This window comes from Quercus suber, unplaced genomic scaffold, assembly GCF_002906115.3.
Source record: "Quercus suber isolate HL8 unplaced genomic scaffold, Cork oak 2.0 scaffold_267, whole genome shotgun sequence".
Lineage (NCBI taxonomy): Eukaryota > Viridiplantae > Streptophyta > Magnoliopsida > Fagales > Fagaceae > Quercus > Quercus suber.
In genome coordinates, this window is record NW_027069723.1 from 178,114 (window position 1) to 201,319 (window position 23,206).

Here is a 23,206-nt window from a genome sequence, read left to right on the forward strand (position 1 = left end):
TATGTGTGTGTTTAATAGTTAATTTGTTTCTATAAAAAAAAGGCCTACTTCTAATAATCAAAGTCCAAATCGGTTATATATATAACTCTAGGCTTATTGTATTTAATCTTGGAGAGGAAGTAAAATAATTCAAATCTTATTTGGAGTGAAAGCAAAATAATGTTGATCTTTCTTAGTTAAAAATAAATCATATAGAACTTAATAATAGAAATGTAGCCATCTGCTAAGGCTGCATCTCGTTAATTTCCCACATTTGGTCTCTTAGGCCATTTTGTAGTGGTACTTTGGGTTAAGTAATGTGTTTGAATATGGTGAGAGAGTGTAATTAAGTGTGTGTGTGTGTGTTTAATAGTTAGTTTGTTCCTCAAAAAAAAAAAAAAAATGCCTACTTCTAATCAAAGTCCAAATCGGTTATATATATATATATATATAACTTTAGGCTTATTGTATTTAATCTTGGAGAGGAAGTAAAATAATTCAAATCTTATTTGGAGTGAAAGCAAAATAATGTTGATCTTTCTTAGTTAAAACTAAATCATATAGAACTTAATAATAGAAATGTAGCCATCTTCTAAGGCTGAATCTCGTTAGTTTCCTACATTCGGTCTCTTTCTCTTTCTTTGTTTTTTTTTTTTTTTTTTTTTGGGGTCATGTTTTCTAGTACACTTTATCATGGTCTCAAGATTTTGTTTCAATTTTTCTAAAGTGAAATTAGAGTTATGTTTTATTCCTCCAACCTTCTATGAGAAAATTAATCAAATAATCCACTTGGATGACATAATAAATTACAACTTAATCAAATAATCAACTTAGGTGATATAATAAATTATCACGTAATTGGTTGGAAAAGATTTCTTCAAACTAGTTTAGAGGAAAACGTTGTCCTTTAATTAATGTTAGGGATATTCTTATTTTTTCCACAACTTATTAATATGACAAATTATAAATGGTGTGATATCCTTTTCACATTTACCAATTATTATCACCATTTTTATTTTGCATCAATATAACATACCATTTGTGGTTAGGAAAATTTTTATATCTTTAGCATTAAGCAAACAAAAAACTATTTTTCCCAACCTTAAGGCATGATTTTCAAATCCGGACCGGACAGTATGGTTCAACCTAGTTAATTGTGAACCTTACATCAATCCGGTTCTTTTAACCCTAAGAACCGTTCTATGCATAAAAAGTATGAAACCGTTCGAACCGCGGTTGAACCGTTGAGTCTGAAATCCGTCACAATTTAGATAAGAGCGTAAAAAAATTTTTTTTTTTAAAAATACCGAACCTCCTTCTTCTTGTATGTCTTTCTTTTAGTCTGCATTCTTTCTATTTTCGCTCTCAGATCTTCCATTTCGTGTCTCTCTCCGTAAAGTTTGGATCTTTTTTTTTTCAAATGATAGAGAAGAGAGCAAGATCATATAGAGAAAATGAAAGAAGTTATTGACAAAAAAAAAGAAGGAAGAAAAGAATTGAAATTCACAAGCTCAGTGTAGGAAGCTCAAGTGAAGAGAAGAATAGAAAAGGCACTGCGTGTCTGTTTGGCAAAGATTATTTTTGTCAACTTATTTTATTATTCAGCTTATTTTTGCTACTATTAATGGATCCCACTGCACATTTTGGTATTATTTATAAGTCTCACTATATTATTTCAGCAAATTTATATTTTTATCTACAGTACTTTCAGCAACAAATTTTTAATTTTAGCAAAATAAGTGAATCCCAAATAAACCCTTGTTGAGGTACAAATTTTCGGGTCTTAATTTTATTAGCTCACTCACAAAAAATACCTACATGAGCCCACACATTATTCTAAACCCACATAAATATTTCCATATATATTACCCAAATATTCTCTATGTTATTGGGCCTTCACAAATACTCCATACACAAGCCCATAAATTACCTTAGGTCTTCCCACAAATATTACCTATTATAACCCACATATTACCCAACTCAGAATTTTCACAGATAATACTCGTCGTATTGCTACCAAAATTGGGCAACAAAATTGCACTATCTCCGCAAAAAACCCAACAATACCATTTATTAAGCCTGTTGCTACACGGCACCTCTAAAGCCCGATATGATCAGGCATCTTTAAAGTCCAGTATGATCTGGCATCTCTAAAACCCGGTATGATTTGGCACCTCTAAAGTCCAGTATGATCCGGCACCTCTAAAACCCGATACAATCCGGCATCGCTAAAGTCCGGTACAATCTGGCACCTCTAAAACTCGGTACGATCTGGCACCTCTAAAGTCCAGTACGATCCGACATCTCTAAATTCCGGTACGATCCGGCAACTCTAAAGTCCAGTACGATCCGGCACCTCTAAAGTCCAGTACGATCCGGCACCTCTAAAACCCAGTACGATCCAGCACCTCTAAAGTCCGGTACGAGCACCTCTAAAGTCTGGTACGATCCAGTACCTCTAAAGCCCGGTACGATGCGGCATCTCTAAAAGCCCGTCGCTACACGGCAATATCTTTTACAAAAACTCAAACCATTTTCCCAAAGCCCAAAATGCTATTTTGGCAAAAACAAATACTTTATGCTCAAAAGCTCAAAAACAATTATTTTACGCTCAAAGCCCAAATATTAATATTTGGCACTACTATTAATTTTACACTTATTCGATAAAGCTCAAATATTATTTTGGCATACATTTACAAAATCAAATACTATTTTGACATTTGTTACTCATCTCTCAAAAATATTGCTTCCACAAAATTTATGGAAGTTATGTCTATTATTTCCATAATCAACTAAATTACAAAGCCCATGAATATTACCCATGGCAAAACCACTCATTTTGTAGGGTTAACCAAGCCCAAGCAAGCTTATCTACAAAACCCAGCTGGGTCAGGCCAGCCCACACACAAATCTCAGCAAATGGAGAGCACGTGAACTGGTCAGCCAAATCCCAGCAACAATTGAACAACTGGAGCTCCTTCCCATCAGGTCTCAACTTGTCCAATTAGATCAGAAAAGGGACACGTGTCCACCAGGGGATGAATCCTTTCTCTACAAGCTGAAATCCCATCATTCCTCAAGTGACATAAAGCTAAAGGTGATGTGACAGAAAGCTGAAAAAGCTTCAGCCAGCTGTCACTTCTTTCTCCTTCAACTCATTTCAGTCAATAACCTAAAGCTGCCATGACAAGGTCTTCAAAGCTCTTGAAACAAGATGAAACCATCTCATTTTCATACCAAAAATATGTATTCTCTAGTTCATGAATCAAGCACATGAACCCCAAATGAGGAAACTTAGGAAAATGTGGTTTGGAGGGCACCAAGGGGATCCCAGCAGAGTTCCCAGCAAGGGCTCCAAGGTTGACACCTGGCTTGGGGTGGTCCAATTTGCCCTAGGGAACTCTGATTTTAGTTGCAGCATAACCAAGATCATTAGCCTCAAGCATGCTCTAATCCCATTAGTCAAGGCTAATCAGCATTCAATGCTAAGCCAGAAACCCAGTTGTTACTGCCCAAAATAGCAACAACCTTCTAAAGTTGAGCTTACTACTCTTAACTAAAAATCCTAAGAACGATTTCTTAAGGATTTCCTAAAGATTGATAAAGATTTAGCAAAGATTATTTGCTAATCACCCCCTAAAAAATTTAGATATAAATGAAACTCTCCATTAATGCTTCACTAAGACATAACCAACTCACTAAGCTACACACTAAGATTTTTCCTTAAGCTCTCTGCAAAAAGTCTTCTCTAAGCTTTGAAAAATCACTGAGTTCTCAGTCTCAAGCTTAGGAACCAAGTTCCTCAACTCTTAGCTCACAAACACTTCTCATAGCTCTACTCATAAAACACTTACTTACCCTAGCAGAAAGCTCCATCAGCTTTACTTACACTACTCACTATACTCACTCATTCATTACTCATACTACTCCAAATGATTATCTTTACTTACTACATATACTATACTCATGAGCATGCCATGGCACCATAATGATCTTGTTGCACTAGCTGGGACCTCTCTCTCTCCCTTCATCTCACACTAAGTTTTCTCCATTATTTGTTATTATGGAACCCATGATATTTACTTATTCATTCACTATTAATGGTTATGATGTAACTATTACTATAGAATTTTTCCCTCATATTGTTATATTAGAAGACTGTTCTCTAGAGCTAATGGACGATGAGTTTGAAAACATAGACATTTCCCTTAATTTGTGAAGTAACTAACAGTTGGAAGTTTATTCTGTTTGTATTACTTTACCGCTGGCCGTTTTCTGCAGAAACACTTTACCGCTAGGCCATTTTCTATAGAAATACTTTAATGCTGGGCTATCTTTTGCAGAAACGTTTTACTGTTAGGCCATATCTTACAGCATGCTTTTTAATCTTGTTGACGCATCTGCCGTAGGGATTGTTTATAGGCTACTCTTATCAGTTCCAATCTAAGCCCAAGGCATAAAATATAGTGGATTTCTTGGATCTTCACCGATAGCCTTTGGGCCATGCATCAAACCCATTGTTCAGTTTCAGTTTAGACCTCTAACCCATTATAAATCTTATTTGTTGGAAGGAAAACTTTTTTGCTCCCAACAACTCTATATCTGTAACTTTCAAAGAAAGAAAGTAAAGAGAAGTTTTGAACTACTTTCATCTAAAGCAAATAAAAATGCCAACTTTGAAGCACTTTGCGTGGAGGATGTGCTGCCAACACATTCTTGTAAGTTGAGCACTTTTCATTTTATGTTAATACTCTTTACTTTTCTTTATTAGCTTTCTTGGTCTGTCCGCCCACCAAAACAAGAGACTCCTTAGTTAGGAAAAAATATCCTATGAGAGCAAGATATAATAATCGGTTGAAAATTTAAGACTATCATCCTTCTTTTTATTTTATTTTATTTTATTTTTTTAGCAAAAGACTATCATACTCTTTTCTTAAATAAAAACTCAATATTTATTTATGTTTACTTAAAATTTAATATTTCTTATTTATCTTATGAAAGTTATGATATGAAAAATATATTTGCAAGATAGATTTTATATTTATTTGGATTATTTTAGTCAAAATTTCAATTTTATTAATTTAATATATTTATTGATATTTAAAATAGTTATTATATTAATTATGACGTCGTTACGGTTTGACCTCGATCATACTTCAAAATTTTTGAATTTTTTCCTTTTACAATTCTTTAAACGGTCTGGTTTGAAAACCGTGCCTTAAGGTGATAAGTTATAATTATTGTAATACATTTGCACATCAATCAAAACATGTTGTTTTAATAAATTGTGAAAAAGTCACGTGACTAGAATTGATAAGTCTAGAGACACATTCTTTTATTCACAATTGCTTATGTTGTGATTAGTGCTAAAAAATGTGATGTTAGTAGTTTCCTATGCGGACATCCAAGTGATAGGATCAATGAACTTGAATGACATATCGTAACTTCAGAGATCCTAATATTTTCATTTATCACATTATTTAATTTAGGGTGTGCATTAAATCCATCATCCCAACCAAATCGACCTAACCCAACCCAACTTGACACCTTGGGTTGGTTTTGTGAGTTGTTGGGTTGGGTTATGTTGGAATTTTATATTAAACCTAAAGTTGGGTTACGTTCGAGCTGAAAGTATTTTCAACCCATCTAATCCAACCTGACTCATCACACACACAATGTTTACTTTAATACCATTATTTTAACATATTAGTTTAAATTATTTTGGTGTTTGAGAATTAGCTTTGATGAATTTGAAAACTTATAATATACTTTAAGCATATTATGTGAATTGTAATAATTTATTGAAAAAGTAATTAAATAGTTGATAAAGACCAACTATTTATAAGAAATGAAATATCTAACATTTTACCAAAAGAGAAAAAAGAAAAAAGAAATATCTAACACAATCCATCAACTAGCCCAACCCATATGGGTTGGTTTGGGTTGGGAATTTCTCAACTTGACATACTTGGATTGGGTTGAAAAAACCTTCCTGCCTAACCCAACAAGACTTATGCATATCACTTGCTATCAATCTATAGAATTTTCAAAGTGTATCAAGAGCTAAAGTATAATAGTATAGTCAAAGGCTAAAGACATATATTTAATTGGACTTAGTTATAGACTTATGTGAAATTGTTAACACTCCAATTGAAATCGATCATACCAATTCAAAGGTCATTCAACAAGTATAAATGCTTGTAGAGTATGAGAAGAAATGATTAGAGTTTAAGTCTTCAAAATGGAGTTTCACCCATACATATATTTAGATTTAGTTACAGTAGAATTTCTATATGGTATATATATAAAAAAATAAAATAAAAAGCTTTAAAACATTTTGTGTGGTTCTTAAAATTTGGAATTGTTTTTATTTTAGCCATTTATATTTTAAATTTTTAGTTTTATAACCGTGACAAAAAATCAATAGAAAAATAAAATCAAAACATAAATAGTCAAAACTAAAAATTATGTAGTCAAAATAGAAACAACCTAAAAATCTTTAAGAATAAAAAGTTAAGAACTGTCCTATAAATAAATAAATAAATAAAATACTTAACTTATTGACCTGTGAAGGTGAGTCGCCGGTGAGACTCGAGGAGTTAGAAAAAGTTACCCGAGCAGATTCGAGCAAAAAACTCCTATTGGGTTTTTCACTCTCGCATTTCTCTTCGCTATTCCTATTCCTTTCTTCAACAAAAGCGCGATAGAGAGAGAGAGAGAGAGAGAGCTTTCCTCTTCCGAAAATGGCGATGACAATCGAAGGTACAAATTCCCTAATTCCCTCGCACCCCTCGATCACGCACACAACTCCTTAATTCTACTATTTTTATTGTTTCAATTTTTTTTTGTTCTTAAAATTGAATTGGATATTAGGGTTTTGGCTACTAATAATATCTGGGATTATGGAGGATAGGTTAATTTTTGTTGGGTACTAATAATTATTATATTTTTTTTTGCTATGCATTTGTAATTTTGGTTGTGGTGCGTGGATGTGCTGGGATTGCTGAATGGTTCTTGTTCTTGTTCTTGTTCTATGCAGTGTAAGTTGAGATTTTGATTCTGGGATTTTGATTTTGGCCTTGTGTGCTGTTTAAGCAAAAATGAACATAATTTTCCTTTGTTTGTTTTGATGTGCAGGCTTGCTGGGCTTGCTTTTATGTTTTCATCTAGCATCTTGTTACAGATTCTGGTATGTTTTCATATCTGATTGGTTTTAAGATTGTTGTGCTCTATTCCTTTTTTTTTTTAATCATATAAATAATGGTATTGTAATCTTGTATAGTTTGTTGACATAAAAAGCATGTTACCTCTGCATTCTGTTGAGTTTTTTCTTTTTCTTTGGTTTGTTCCTTTGATACCTGTAAAACATCTTGGAATTATGAATCCTTTGCCATTTTCAAATTGTAATTAAAAAAAAAAAAAAAACCAAAATGAGCGGTTAGTTTCCCCATAGGCCTGAGTCCGAGGACCATGCAGTGCCTTGGTTCTGTCTAACGCCTCCATTTCTCTGTAAGTATCTAGTTTCCTCATAGGCTTGGGTCCGAGGACCATGCAATAACTTGGTTCTGTCTAGTACCCAGGTTTAGCTGAGCAGTTAGTTTCCCCATAGGCCTGAGTCCGAGGACCATGCAGTGCCTTGGTTCTGTCTAACGCCTCCATTTCTCTGTAAGTATCTAGTTTCCTCATAGGCTTGGGTCCGAGGACCATGCAATAACTTGGTTCTGTCTAGTACCCAGGTTTAGCTGAGCAGTTAGTTTCCCCATAGGCCTGAGTCCGAGGACCATGCAGTGCCTTGGTTCTGTTTAACGCTTCCATTTCTCTGTAAGTATCTAGTTTCCCCATAAGCTTGAGTCCGAGGACCATGCAATACCTTGATTCTGTCTAGTACCCAGGTTTAGCTGAGCGGTTAGTTTCCCTATAGGCCTGAGTCCGAGGACCATGCATTGCCTTGGTTCTGTCTAACGCTTCCATTTCTCTGTAAGTATCTAGTTTCCCCATAGGCTTGAGTCCGAGGACCATGCAATACCTTGGTTCTGTCTAGTACCCAGGTGTAGCTGAGCGGTTAGTTTCCCCATAGGCCTGAGTCTGAGGACCATGCAGTGCCTTGGTTCTGTCTAATGCTTCCATTTCTCTGTAAGTATCTAGTTTCCCCATAGGTTTGAGTCCGAGGACCATGCAATACCTTGGTTCTGTCTAGTACCCAAGTATAGCTGAGTGGTTTGTTTCCCCATAGGCCTGAGTCCGAGGACTATGCAGTGCCTTGGTTCTGTCTAACACTTCCATTTCTCTATAAGTATCTAGTTTCCCCATAGGCTTGAGTCCGAGGACCATGTAATACCTTGGTTCTGTCTAGTACCCAGGTTTAGCTGAGCGGTTAGTTTCCCCATAGGCCTGAGTCCGAGGACCATGCAGTGCCTTGGTTCTGTCTAACGCTTCTATTTCTCTGTAAGTATCTAGTTTCCCCATAGGTTTGAGTCCGAGGACCATGCAATACCTTGGTTTTGTCTAGCACCCAAGTATAGCTGAGCGGTTAGTTTCCCCATAGGCCTGAGTCCGAGGACCATGCAGTGCCTTGGTTCTGTCTAACGCTTCCATTTCTCTGTATGGAGGGGTTTGTCCTCGGATCGCCTTATTGGAGACGATTCCTTCTTGAGTCAGATTATGATCTTACACGTGGCATTGATCTCGCCTCCAGCTCGAGTCCCCATCTTTTTCATTTACGAAGCGTCCCTTGGCCGTTCGTGCTCCGCGCTTGACGCTTCGGTGCGCGAGACGCGCCTTCATTAATGTCCTCATGAATTAACAGAAGTCCAACGGTCTACGGTCCCCTTGGAATTTGGTAGCTTCATTATTAGCCCTGCTGGTAACTCTCTTTTCGAATTCTGCGTGGATTAATTCTCACCAACCTTCATCCTCTATATAAGGCTTTTCGGGGGGATGGTTTCTCCATACTCCATGAACTCCCCAACACAAACAGAAAACACGCACTTTCAGCTCCCCAAGCCCCTTTAATAACCCTGCTGGAATTGTGACCGGAGTTGGTAGATATGGGGCGACTTTGGGCGGGTGTGAGGACATTCGTGCCAAGAGCCGTTGTGGCCGCAACCCCCATTGGGCTTCCGGCGCAGCAGAGTCTAGACGTAACGCTGACAGTGCTGTACGCGGTGGCCATGAGGGATGTTGTTGAAGTACCTAATGTCTCTCCCCGGAGCGCACCCCCGACGGAGGAGACGTGCGAACTCATGTCATGGCTGGTGCCCGAGTGTTGCCGTCTCCAACGGCCAACGCTCGTGAGGATTGGAGAGAATCAAGGGAACATCACGGGGGAGGGCGTCCCGGTGCCCCTGCATCTGCTCCTCGCTTTGTTCAAACTCCGCCGCACCAAGAAAGGAGTTGTTGGTGGCCTTGAAGTGAGCTAGCCTCAGCCCCTTTCCGCCCTCTTATTGTCAAGTTCTCCCATTCTCTTGATGCCAATAAGAGTACGGGTTGACACTTCCCTCTAGCTAGTTTTAGGACGAGTCCGCCTAGGCCTCTGATTGTAGAACTAGCTTGTAGGAGTAGTTTTAAAACACGCCTGCCTGAGCCTCTGATTGTATTTTGTACTTTTCTTTTTATGAAATAATATCAAGCTTCCTTTCTTTGCCATTAAATCTTCTGTCTCGAACTTTTATCTTTCTGCAATGTTTGTTTGGTAGTTCTTTTTTTTTTTTTTTTTGCATTACCACCGATCTTCCGTAGAATGGTTATTTAGAACAATCGCCTGTTACGTCGGCCAGCGCACTAATCCTTCCCACAGACGGCGCCAATTGTAGGGTCTGTTTTTGTTGCTCAAGCCCAAAGGATATGGGTTAACGACCCAACGAACCCAGAACAATGAATTTGTAGAGAGTGGATCGAAGGTTTAGGCGCTGGCCGGTGTTCACGAAGCATGAACTCTTTTCTTTTATTGAAAAAAATACTTAGAACAATTTACAACTGGGGGATGCTCCTCGGCCCATGGCCGAGGAGGTTTTCTCTTCCCCCCTTCCAAAAACTCCCTCCCTTTACATTTTGCTCACATTTCTTATATATCTCCATCTTCTTCCTCCTGTTGATCATCTATTGGCCTTCCTCCTGACAGCCTATCCCATCAAAGGTCATATCCGTGCTCAAGTGGTTCACCCTGATCGATGTCGCCCTGTCAAGGGGTTACATCCCTATTAATGCGGCCAAAGGGGTTAGGTGAACGTATTCAATGCCGAGGTGACAGTTCGCCCAGAGCTTGCCCTTCTCCGTACTTAGGTCTCGGACGACCGAGGATAGGGTCATCCTCGGACCCATCATGCGTCCTCGGCGTGGGCCATTTGGGCCTGGGTTGAAGTGGGCCGAGGCTACCCGATTTTCTGGCCCCACATGACAAATTATAAATGATGTGATATCCTTTTCACATTTACCAATTATTATCACCATTTTTATTTTGCATCAATATAACATACCATTTGTGGTTAGGAAAATTTTTATATCTTTAGCATTGAGCAAACAAAAAACTATTTTTCACAACCTTAAGGCATGGTTTTCAGATCCGGACCGAACCGTATGGTTCAACCTAGTTAACTGTGAACCTTACATCAATCCGGTTCTTTTAACCCTAAGAACCATTCTATGCATAAAATGCATGAAACCATTCGAACCGCGGTTGAATCGTTGAGTCTGAAATCCGTCACAATTTAGATAAGAGCGTAAAAATTTTTTTTAAAAAAAATGCCGAACCTCCTTCTTCTTGCGTGTCTCTCTTTTAGTCTGCATTCTTTCTCTTGCCGCTCTTAGATCTTCCATTTCGTGTCTCTCTCCATAAAGTTTGGATCTTTGTTTTTTTTTGAAATGATAGAGAAGAGAGCAAGATCATATAGAGAAAATGAAAGAAGTTATTGACAAAAGAAAAGAAGGAAGAAAAGAATTGAAATTCACAAGCTCAGTGTAGAAAGCTCAAGTGAAGAGAAGAATAGAAAAGGTATTGCATGTCTGTTTGGCAAAGATTATTTTTGTCAACTTATTTTACTATTCAGCTTATTTTTGCTACTATTAATGGATCCCACTGCACATTTTGGTATTATTCATAAGTCTTACTATATTATTTCAGCTAATTTATACTTTTATCTATAGTACTTTCAGCAACAAATTTTTAATTTTAGTAAAATAAGTGAATCTCAAATAAACTCATGTTGAGGTACAAATTTTCGGGTCTTAATTTTATTAGCATACTCACAAAAAATACTCACATGAGCCCACATATTATTCTAAACCCACATAAATATTTCCATATATATTACCCAAATATTCTTTATGTTATTGGGCCTTCACAAATACTCCACACACAAGCCCATAAATTACCTTGTGTTTTCCCACAAATATTACCTATTATATCCCACATATTACCCAACTTAGAATTTTCACAGATAATACTCGCCGTATTGCTACCAAAATTGGGCCACAAAATTACACTATCTCCGTAAAAAGCCCAACAATACCATTTATTAAGCCCGTTGCTACATGGCACCTCTAAAGTTCGATATGATCCGGCATCTCTCAAGCCTAGTATGATCTGACATCTCTAAAACCCGGTACGATCTGGCACCTCTAAAGTCTAGTACGATCCGGCACCTCTAAAACCTGGTACAATTCGACATCGCTAAAGTCCGGTACGATCCGGCACCTCTAAAACCCGGTACGATCCGGCACCTCTGAAGCCCGATACAATCTGGCACCTCTAAAGTCTGGTACGATCCAGCATCTCTAAAACCCGGTATGATCCGGCACCTTTAAAGTCCAGTACGATCTGGCACCTCTAAAACCCAGTACAATCCAGCATCGCTAAAGTCCGATACGATCCAGCACCTCTAAAACTCGGTACGATCCGGCACCTCTGAAGCCCGGTACGATCCAGCACCTCTAAAGTCCGGTACAATCCGGCACCTCTAAAGCCCAATACGATCCGGTATCTCTAAAAACCCGTTGCTACACGGTAATATCTTTTACAAAAACTCAAACCATTTTCCCAAAGCCCAAAATGCTATTTTGGCAAAAACAAATACTTTATGCTCAAAAGCTCAAATGCTAATTTGGCACTTATTTTCCAAAGCCCAAAATGCTATTTTGGCAAAAACAATTATTTTACGCTCAAAGCCCAAATATTAATATTTGGCACTACTATTAATTTTACACTTATTCGATAAAGCTCAAATATTATTTTGGCACACATTTACAAAATCAAATACTATTTTGACATTTGTTACTCATCTCTCAAAAATATTGCTTCCACAAAATTTATGGAAGTTATGTCTATTATTTCCATAATCAACTAAACTACAAAGCCCATGAATATTACCCATGGCAAAACCACTCATTTTGTAGGGTTAACCAAGCCCAAGCAAGCTTATCTACAAAACCTAGCTGGGTCAGGCCAGCCCACACACAAATCTCAGCAAATGGAGAACACGTGAACTGGTTAGCGAAATCCCAGCAACAATTGAACAACTGGAGCTCCTTCCCATCATGTCTCAACTTGTTCAATCAGATCAGAAAAGGGACATGTGTCCACCAAGGGATGAATCCTTTATCTACAAGCTGAAACCCCATCATTCCTCAAGCGACATAAACTAAAGGTGATGTGACAGAAAGCTGAAAAAGCTTCAGCCAGCTGTCACTTCTTTCTCCTTCAACTCATTTCAGTCAAGAACCCAAAGCTGCCATGACAAGGCCTTCAAAGCTCTTGAAACCAGATGAAACCAGCTCATTTTCATACCAAAAATATATATTCTCTGGTTCATGAACCAAGCACATGAACCTCAAATGGGGAAACTTAGGAAAATGTGGTTTGGAGGGCACCAAGGGGATCCCAGTAGAGTTCCCAGCAAGGGCTCCAAGGTTGACACCTGGCTTGGGGTGATCCAATTTGCCTTAGGGAACTCTGATTCTAGTTCCAGTATAACCAAGATCATTAGCCTCAAGCATGATCTAATTCTATCAGTCAAGGCTAATAAGCATTCAATGCTAAGCCAAAAACCCAGCTATTACTGCCCAAAATAGCAACAACCTTTTAAAGTTGAGCTTACTACTCTTAGCTAAAAATCCTAAGAACGATTTCTTAAGGATTTTCTGAAGATTGATAAAGATTTAGCAAAGATTATTTGCTAATCACCCCTTAAAAAATCCAGATATAAATGGAACTCTCCATTAATGCTTCACCAAGACATAACCAACTCATTAAGCTACACACCAAGATTTTTCCTTAAGCTCTTTGCAAAAAGTCTTCTCTAAGCTCTAAAAAATCACTGAGTTCTCAGTCTCAAGCTTAGGAACCAAGTTCCTCAACTCTTAGCTCACAAACACTTCTCATAGCTCTACTCATAAAATACTTACTTACCCTAGCAAAAAGCTCCATCAGCTTTACTTACACTACTCACTCATTACTTATACTACTCACTATACTCACTCACTCATTACTCATACTACTCCAAATGATTATCTTTACTTACTACATATACTATACTCATGAGCATGCCATGACATCATAATGATCTTGCTGCACTAGCTGGGACCTCTCTCTCTCTCTCCTTTCATCTCACACTAAGTTTTCTCCATTATTTGTTATTATGGAACCCATGATATTTACTTATTCATTTACTATTAATGGTTATGATGTAACTGTTACTATCGAATTTTTCCCTCATATTGTTGTATTAGAAGACTCTTCTCCAGAGCTAACGAACGATGAGTTTGAAAACATAGACATTTCCCTTAATTTGTGAAGTAACTAACAGTTGGAAGTTTATTCTATTTGTATTACTTTACCGTTGGGTTGTTTTCTGCAGAAACACTTTACTGCTAGGCCGTTTTCTATAGAAATACTTTTCCGCTGAGCTATCTTCTGCAGAAACGTTTTACTACTGGGCCATATCTTACAGCATGCTTTTTAATTTTGTTGACGTGTCTGATGTAGGGATTGTTTATAGGCTACTCTTATCAGTTCCAATCTAAGCCCAAGGCATAAAATATAGTGGATTTCTTAGATCTTCACCGATAGCCTTTGGGCAGTGCATCAAACTCATCGTTCAGTTTCAGTTTAGACCTCTAACCCATTATAAATCTTATTTGTTGGAAGGAAAAATTTTTCGCTCCCAACAACCCTATATCCGTAACTTTCAAAGAAAGAAAGTAAAGAGAAGTTTTGAACTATTTTCATCTAAAGCAAATAAAAATGCCAACTTTGAAGCACTTTGCGTGGAGGATGTGCTGCCAACACATTCTTGTAAGTTGAGCACTTTTCATTTTATGTTAATACTCTTTACTTTTCTTTATTAGCTATCTTGGTCTGTCCGCCCACCAAAACAAGAGACTCCTTGGTTAGGAAAAAATATCCTATGAGAACTAGATATAATAATCGGTTGAAAATTTAAGACTATCATCCTTCTTTTTCTTTTTTTTTCTTTTTTTTTTTTTATAGCAAAAGACTATCATACTCTTTTCTTAAATAAAAACTCAATATTTATTTATGTTTACTTAAAATTTAATATTTCTTATTTATCTTATGAAAGTTATGATATGAAAAATATATTTGCAAGATAGATTTTTATATTTATTTGAATTATTTTAGTCAAATTTTCAATTTTATTAATTTAATATATTTATTGATATTTAAAATAGTTATTATATTAATTATGACGTCGTTACGGTTCGACCTCGATCTTACTTCAAAAATCTTGAATCTTTTCTTTTTACAATTCTTTAAACGGTCTGGGTTTGAAAACCGTGCCTTAAGATGATAAGTTATAATTATTGTAATACATTTGCACATCAATCAAAACATGTTGTTTTAATAAATTGTGAAAAAGTCATGTGACTAGAATTGATAAGTCTAGAGACACATTCTTTTATTCACAATTGCTTATGTTGTGATTAGTGCTAAAAAAATGTGATGTCAGTAGTTTCCTATGCGGACATCCAAGTGATAGGATCAATGAACTTGAATGACATATCGTAACTTCAGAGATCCTAATATTTTCATTTATCACATTATTTAATTAGGGGTGTGCATCAAATCTATCAACCCAACCAATCGACCTAACCCAACCCAACTTGACACCTTGGGTTGCTTTTGTGGGTTGTTGGGTTGGATTATGTTGGAATTTTATATTAAACCTAAAGTTGGGTTACGTTCGAGCTGAAAGTATTTTCAACCCATCTGATCCAACCCGACTCATCACACACACAATGTTTACTTTAATACCATTATTTTAACATATTAGTTTAAATTATTTTGGTGTTTGAGAATTAGCTTTGATGAATTTGAAAACTTATAATATACTTAAGCATATTATGTGAATTGTAATAATTTATTGAAAACGTAATTAAATAGTTGATAAAGACCAACTATTTATAAGAAATGAAATATCTAACATTTTACCAAAAGAGAAAAAAGAAAAAAGAAATATCTAACACAAGCCATCAACCAGCCCAACCCATATGGGTTGGTTTAGGTTGGGAATTTCTCAACTTGACATACTTGGATTGGGTTGAAAAAACCTTCCTGCCTAACCCAACAAGACTTATGCATATCACTTGCTATCAATCTATAGAATTTTCAAAGTGTATCAAGGGCTAAGTATAATAGTATAGTCAAAGGCTAAAGACATATATTTAATTGGACTTAGTTATAGACTTATGTGAAATTGTTAACACTCCAATTGCAATCGATCATACTAATTCAGAGGTCATTCCACAAGTATAAGTGCTTGTAGAGTGTGAGAAGAAATGGTTAGGGTTTAAGTCTTTAAAATAGAGTTTCATCCACACATACACTTAGATTAAGTTACAGTAGAATTTCTATATGGTATATATATAAAAAAAAATAAAAAACTTTAAAACATTTTGTGTGGTTCTTAAAATTTGGAATTGTTTTTATTTTAGCCATTTATATTTTAAATTTTTAGTTTTATAACCGTGACAAAAAATCAATAGAAAAATAAAATCAAAACATAAATAGTCAAAACTAAAAATTATGTAGTCAAAATAGAAACAACCTAAAAATCTTTAAGAATAAAAAGTTAAGAACTGTCCTATAAATAAATAAATAAATAAAATACTTAACTTATTGACCTGTGAAGGTGAGTCGCCGGTGAGACTCGAGGAGTTAGAAAAAGTTACCCGAGCAGATTCGAGCAAAAAACTCCTATTGGGTTTTTCACTCTCGCATTTCTCTTCGCTATTCCTATTCCTTTCTTCAACAAAAGCGCGATAGAGAGAGAGAGAGAGAGAGAGCTTTCCTCTTCCGAAAATGGCGATGACAATCGAAGGTACAAATTCCCTAATTCCCTCGCACCCCTCGATCACGCACACAACTCCTTAATTCTACTATTTTTATTGTTTCAATTTTTTTTTGTTCTTAAAATTGAATTGGATATTAGGGTTTTGGCTACTAATAATATCTGGGATTATGGAGGATAGGTTAATTTTTGTTGGGTACTAATAATTATTATATTTTTTTTTGCTATGCATTTGTAATTTTGGTTGTGGTGCGTGGATGTGCTGGGATTGCTGAATGGTTCTTGTTCTTGTTCTTGTTCTATGCAGTGTAAGTTGAGATTTTGATTCTGGGATTTTGATTTTGGCCTTGTGTGCTGTTTAAGCAAAAATGAACATAATTTTCCTTTGTTTGTTTTGATGTGCAGGCTTGCTGGGCTTGCTTTTATGTTTTCATCTAGCATCTTGTTACAGATTCTGGTATGTTTTCATATCTGATTGGTTTTAAGATTGTTGTGCTCTATTCCTTTTTTTTTTTACCCCCCCCAAAAAAAAAAAATAACGTGGTTCCATTCTTGAGTGCCCACCAATTTTTTTATTTTTTTTATATAAGTAATAAAATTTTTATTGAAATAAGAATACTACATGTAAAAAGAGCACAAAGTAGCCTAAAGAATTACAAAGAAAACCAAAAATTATGTACAAAAAGATAGAGATTCAATAAACACGAATGGAATCTCTATTCGTGAAACCCTAAGCACAGGATCAATCAAACAAAGTACTAAAAAAAGGCTAGGAGCTGGTACCCCATACTCTCCATATTCGCAAATGTACGCTATTTGGCTCTTGCCAAATAATTCACATAAAATATAATGGAACCAAGTACCAAATATCCGACAAGTGTTTTCCCATCCATTTCCTCTAACCAAACAAAAGTTCCTTCACACTCTCTGGTAAGACCCAAGAGATTCCAAAAGATCTAAATACAAAACTCCACAATTGATGAGCCCCCCCTGCAATGAAGCTAAAGGTGATACACTGCCTCCCTGCTACACCAGCAGATGCAACCCGAATCCACTATAGCATAGCCTCTCCTTCTAAGATTATCACAATTCAAGGATGCTTGTGAGCACTTTTAAAGATTGCATTTTCAGCTTGATTATGCTCTTGAACGGTAGCCTTGTGCTTTAAACAAACAATCCTTCAGGCATGTTTAAAGATATCACCACAGAAAAAGAAAGGCAAGCAGATAATAAATCTAGCAAGTAGTCAAAGATTCAAAATCACCAACTTTTGTTAGTGAAGAAAATATTGTAGGATTGTTGCTGAATAAACCTTGGATTAGGCTAATGCAAGCTCAGTTTGGGTTGTGTCTGAGTCTGGGCTTGACAAATATACTTGAATTGATCTTAATGGCTTTCAGAGCATTTGGTCAAGCTTGTGCTTTGGGCCCATGTTCAACCCAGCCAAGTTGAAGTTAAAAGGTCATTTGTTTAGCATAGTTCATTACTTCATTTACATTCCTTGGTACAAAAATTGCTAGCCAAATATCACAATATTGTTTGAGAAGCCTTTCCTTTTTTATATGGGATTAACATTTAGCTGAGTTGACTTGGAGGCTTTAGCTATTGGGAGAGTATCAAGGTGCTTTGGCCTTTTAGTTCTTTAGTTGTGATATGGTCCATCGGGTATGAAATCTTACTCTAGAATTTTTTAAGACAGATGTAATGTGGACTTCACATACTAATATCTTTTCGTCTGTCACTAAGGGGCATTAGTCACTGAGGATTTCAATGGTGTGCTGTTGATTTTTGTCTCTAAACATTGTTGGCCACTCCTCACTTATATCAAGTTGGTGAGTATGCTCTGGAAAGGAAAATTTGACTAAAAACTGAATGGATGTTCTCTTGGTGACCAATTTGTATATGGATTAGGAGTACCACTTGAAGTTACAATGAGTCTGCTATAACACTGGGTTTCTTGCCCTTTGCAAAGAACTTTGGGTGACATAACTAACTGGGTGTTCTTCTGGTGACCTATGTCAAATGTCAAATTAGAAAAAGGAGTAGCTGAAAAAGTCATTACGAGTATGCTTTAAAGCTGAGTTCCTTGCCCCTCTCAAAGGACTTTGGTTATTATCTATTAGCTTTACAATACAATTTGATTCATATATGGTTATTAGGTTCATAATGATTAATTTATATTGTGAAAGGAACTTTGGATATTTGAATTTCTTTCCTGCTCTGGCACATTTCTGCCCAGGATATGTTTTAGAAGATGGAAACTAGCAGGAGTACTTCTTATACATCTTTGATTATGAACTCTAGCTCAAATGACACTTCTTAACTTCTATAAGAATAGGGTGAGGGTGAAATGGTGGGTTTGAGATATATTGGGTGCATAATGTACTTTCCCTACTTTTGTTTTAAACTATTTGACTACTCCTATGTGCTTAGAATTTTTCCCAAATATAATAATTTTCACTTTAGAGTATATAGTATCAAAAATCTAGAGACCTAAGTCAAAAAGACCTTTATGACCCAAGTCAAAACACCATTATGAAATGTTTTATTAAATTAGCATTCATCTCATATTTTCATATTTGAAGTGAATTTCTACCTTTTGCTACTTGGCATTTATATCAGCAATGATGTTATCACCAATGATTTTAGTGATGCATCACATAGAGAGGGATTCCAAAAATAAAAGAAAATACTAGAGCTATTTATTCCATATAAATTCAGGGTCTCTCAATTATTATTATTATTTTTTATTGCTTGACTTTTCTTCGCTGTTGATAGGCTTGTGCAATATACAGCAATTGGTGGCCCATGTTATCAGGTTAGTGAGGATATTGCAAGTTGGTTACCTTATTTATGATTTTGGGTACATTTTAAGGGTTGATGGTTTTGATTTATTTTACCTGCAGCTCTCATGTATGTGCTGGTGCCTATGCCTTGCTTATTCTTTGGAGGTGGTTCCACTCAGTTTCTGACTAGCCGGGATGGTGGGGGGTTAGTATTGCTTAAACTAAGCCCTTTTAACATTTTAATTTTTTTTTTTTCATTATGTAACCTGTATCCGTGTATAAACTTTGTAAATGAAACTTTGATATACGTGTGTGTGTTTAGTAGGTAGTGGCCTTTTTAATACTGTGTCTCATACTGCTTCCAATTGAGATTTTTTATAATTTTCTTTTCTGTTTGTCAATTATATAATGCAGTTGGATAGATGCTGCTAAATTTATGACTGGAGCATCAGCTGTGGGGAGCATTGCGATTCCTATTATCCTTAGACATGCTCATATGATTGAGACAGGAGCTATGCTTATCGAGTTCACATCCTTCTTCATTTTTGCTTGCACTGTCATGTGTTTCCACCGAGCTAGTCTTGAAGAAGACTGGTGATAAACATCAAACATGGTGCTGAACACTTACTCCAGTGATCATGTAAAAATTATGGCGTAAATACATGGGCAAAGATAGAAAAAATTTCGTTCTTTTGTAAAATCTGTTCAATGTACAAGGCAGTTCAATCAACTTGTGTTTTGCTTTAATCCCTCACTACTTTGTTTCTTATCAACATGGGAGTTGTGTTTGATATGTAATTTTTTCCTTTTAACCTTGTGATATATAAAATTTAAGGGCTTCATTTTGTTATAAATGTGATGGACATCTTCCAATAAAAAAAAAAAATTGCCCCTAATAACATTTTCTTGGTAATCTATACTGCTCTATAAAGCTAGCAAAACCTATCAAATACAGACAACAATATTTATACCACTTTGTATGGTTTAACTCTTCCTTCCATGTGATTAAATTTATAGTTGCAGATATAATAAATGATGCTTTGCCTAATGAGAATTTCACCATGTTTGCTTCCATAGCAATGTATTATTAAGAAACCAAGTTCCTCTTTTTGTGTGTTTAATATATATCTTCCATAAAAAATAAAAAATCCCCGGAGTAAATACTAGACGTTTGTGTTTGCTGATATGGACTTGAATGCTTTGAAAAAGTCTACTATGTTCTGGATGGGCCACTATAATCTGATATCTGGGCTGATCAAGAGTACAGGAAGAATATGGTTAAACTATGGGCTCAGTTGAATATGGTTACAATATGGTTTTTTTTTTTTTTTGATAAGTAAATTACAATATGGGATTAGTTCTTGTGGAAGTGCTTGGATTGTGGGCTTCAAACTTTTCTTGACAGTTGACACAGTCAAATATACGTTCAGCAACACGTCAATTAATATCAATCACGACCCAAATAAAAAAAATAAAGGTAGAAATAATGTCAATAATGTCTGAGATTGCCAAAAAAGAAAAAAAGTAATTTCAAAAAAAAAAAAATAGTAGAAGTAATTTCAAAAAAAAAAAAACGTTGCTCTTTGTATAGAATACATGTGATGTGAGATTGGGTTCTGACTTATTACAGACGCATGAGAGTCCAACAAAAAAAGCCATGTGGAGTAGCTAGAAATTGTTTTTTCCATTAATTGTTAAAACTTCTAAAGAATTATAGGTAAAGTCTATTGTCTTTAGCGTAACTCAATTACCCAACTCTTCCGGAATTGGGCTTATAAACCTTGAAGTTTTAAGGTAAGTCAACTGGAGACTCCTAAGTCTGTCTTATGCATCCTTTTCTACATTAGAATTGTGGCAAATACTTGTATATCTAGGTACTGGTACATACTAAAAACTTGCACATCATGTTGACTTAAAAAAGAAAAAAGAAAAAAAGAAGCCTTCTTTTGATCTGATCAAAGATATCTTTATCAAAATCAAACACTACTTGACTCGGCATACTTGTTACCTTCATGATTTTATGAGTAAATAAATGAAGGGTTCATAAGCATAAACTTAAAATTAACTCCCACTCGTGTTTGTTAATTTTAGCTATGAGTTGTTTCTCAAAAAAAAAAAAACCTATGTGAGGATAAATTTAACATATAGTTTCCTTGTTATTTTTGGAATCCCACACTGATTGGAAAAATAATAACTACAACAAATCGTATTAAGAAGATTAATTTCACATTATTAAAAGAGATGTAAAAATGTCTAATAATTCTTATAAATGGTAGCATAGTTTTTGTCGTTGTATGAAGACTAAAAGAATTTTGTATTAATGTGAGAAAAGTACTTATAAAGATTCGTTTTATTTACAAGAATATGTGAGTATAACAAAACAAAATCACTCATGGTCCTAAGAAAACCCCTACTATATAAATATAAAAGAAATAGTAAGCCAATAATACAAATAATTTCACAATTGTTGAAAAATGTGTTTATTATTGATATCCATTATCCAATACAATGATGTCAATTCTACATGTATTCATCCAAGGGAAATGTTAATGGATACTATAAAGTGTCGTTAAAAATGATTTATTGTAGGGTTCAATAAATAAAAAATTGATATGAATTGATGAGGGGATTGAAAATATTGATATAAAACTATTTGCCGTTAAAACTACTCTATAAAAAGAATCAAATACAATTTGTCACCTCGAAAAAAAAATGTAAGGAAGTATGAAATATTGTCGGAGTGTAAGACAATAAGAAAATGCAATGCCCACGTTCTCAATTACGTCCAATTGTTCAACCTCGCGTGCTTTGATATAGTGATAAGTGTCTCGAGACAAATTCTTGGCCATTGCAAGGAAAATGCATACTGATTTACAGTGTGAAATGGGCGAGAATTTTCTCTGGGTGAGGATGAGGATCATATGCCATTGCCAGGCAAATGCAATACATGTAAAGACTAAAGAAGAAAAGACCTGCCTGGGCTAGCCTACCTCAGGTTTATTCTTTCATCGACAACATAGCTAGGACCTGGCCCCATTTTGTAAAATTTTGATTTAAATATATTTTTATGTGGTTTATTTGTTTATAAATATTCCAACTTTTTAACTTTTTTTTTTAATTAAAAAAGGTATAAATGTATTTTTATTCATTACCAATAAATAAATCCAAAGTGGGTTCCAGTTAGCTCAACTAATAAAGTATATTGGGTTTAATCCCCGCATACACCAAAAGCCAATTAATATCTTAGTCTGATGATTAAGAGTTCTCATCAGAAGCGGATGTCACATACAACTACTCATTTTTGAAGATTATTCGGTGAATTCTTTCTTTCCAACTTTTCTATTTTTCTTTTGGAATGAGATCTTGAGACATAATTCTAGGCGGAGGTATAATTTCAGTCCCACTTGTTGTGAGAAATTTTTTTCATGAAACCATTCTAGAAGATAATTTAATTTCTTACTTCTAAATGGTTTGTTTTTTGTTTTTTATTTATAATTCAATAATTACAATAATGAGATTGAGAGATATTATAAGAGAAACAAGACAATGACACTGAGATACAAGACTTTTGATACTTCCAGTTGATTTAAAAAAATTGAAATCACACACTTTTTGTTATTAAGCTGAGAGAGAGAGAGAGAGAGAGAGAGAGAGAGAGAGAGAGAGAGAGAGAGAGAGAGAGAGAGAGAGAGAGAGAGAGAGAGAGAGAGAGAGAGAGAGAGAGATATAATTTGTGAACTTTCAATTTAATACTATTTGAAAGCTCTCTTTTGTCGAAGTCTCTATTTTTTCAGGAATATAGAAGTTTGTAGATACAACAAAGAGTATATATAGACAATTTTAACTAGGGTGCAGGTAACTTCAAGAAAAAGAAAGCTTTTTTTCATATATATTTTTTAAAATGGATGTTGAATTTACTACTAATTGTTTTAGATCTGTTTGGTTGGAGGGGTGAAAAAATGGAAAGAATCAAAAGATAGAAAATGATAGAAAAGTTGAAGAATATAAGAGATTTATTTTTTCTCTCATATGTGTGTTGGTCGGGAGGATAGAAAGTGGAGAAGATGAAAAACTCTTTTATTTGGTTGAGAAGAAAAATGAGATGATAGAAAATAGAATTTGTATAAATTTACCATTATG

General features: G+C 35.3%; 1 protein-coding gene across 2 annotated transcripts; it reads left to right on the plus strand.

Moving 5' to 3' along the window:
- Positions 1 to 16,094: 16,094 nt before the first annotated feature.
- On the plus strand, positions 16,095 to 19,920 carry LOC111996791 (vacuolar protein sorting-associated protein 55 homolog). Of its 2 annotated transcripts, none has more exons than XM_024028787.2 (5): positions 16,095 to 16,310; positions 16,686 to 16,737; positions 19,059 to 19,098; positions 19,187 to 19,271; positions 19,481 to 19,920. In XM_024028787.2, the coding sequence occupies exons 2-5, from the start codon at positions 16,705 to 16,707 to the stop codon at positions 19,662 to 19,664; spliced, it is 342 nt and encodes a 113-aa protein (XP_023884555.1). In that variant the 5' UTR covers positions 16,095 to 16,310; positions 16,686 to 16,704; the 3' UTR covers positions 19,665 to 19,920. The 2 variants fall into 2 exon arrangements, with proteins under 2 accessions (XP_023884555.1, XP_065637538.1); XM_065781466.1 differs by lacking the exon at positions 16,095 to 16,310 and adding an exon at positions 16,506 to 16,588.
- Positions 19,921 to 23,206: the final 3,286 nt, after the last annotated feature.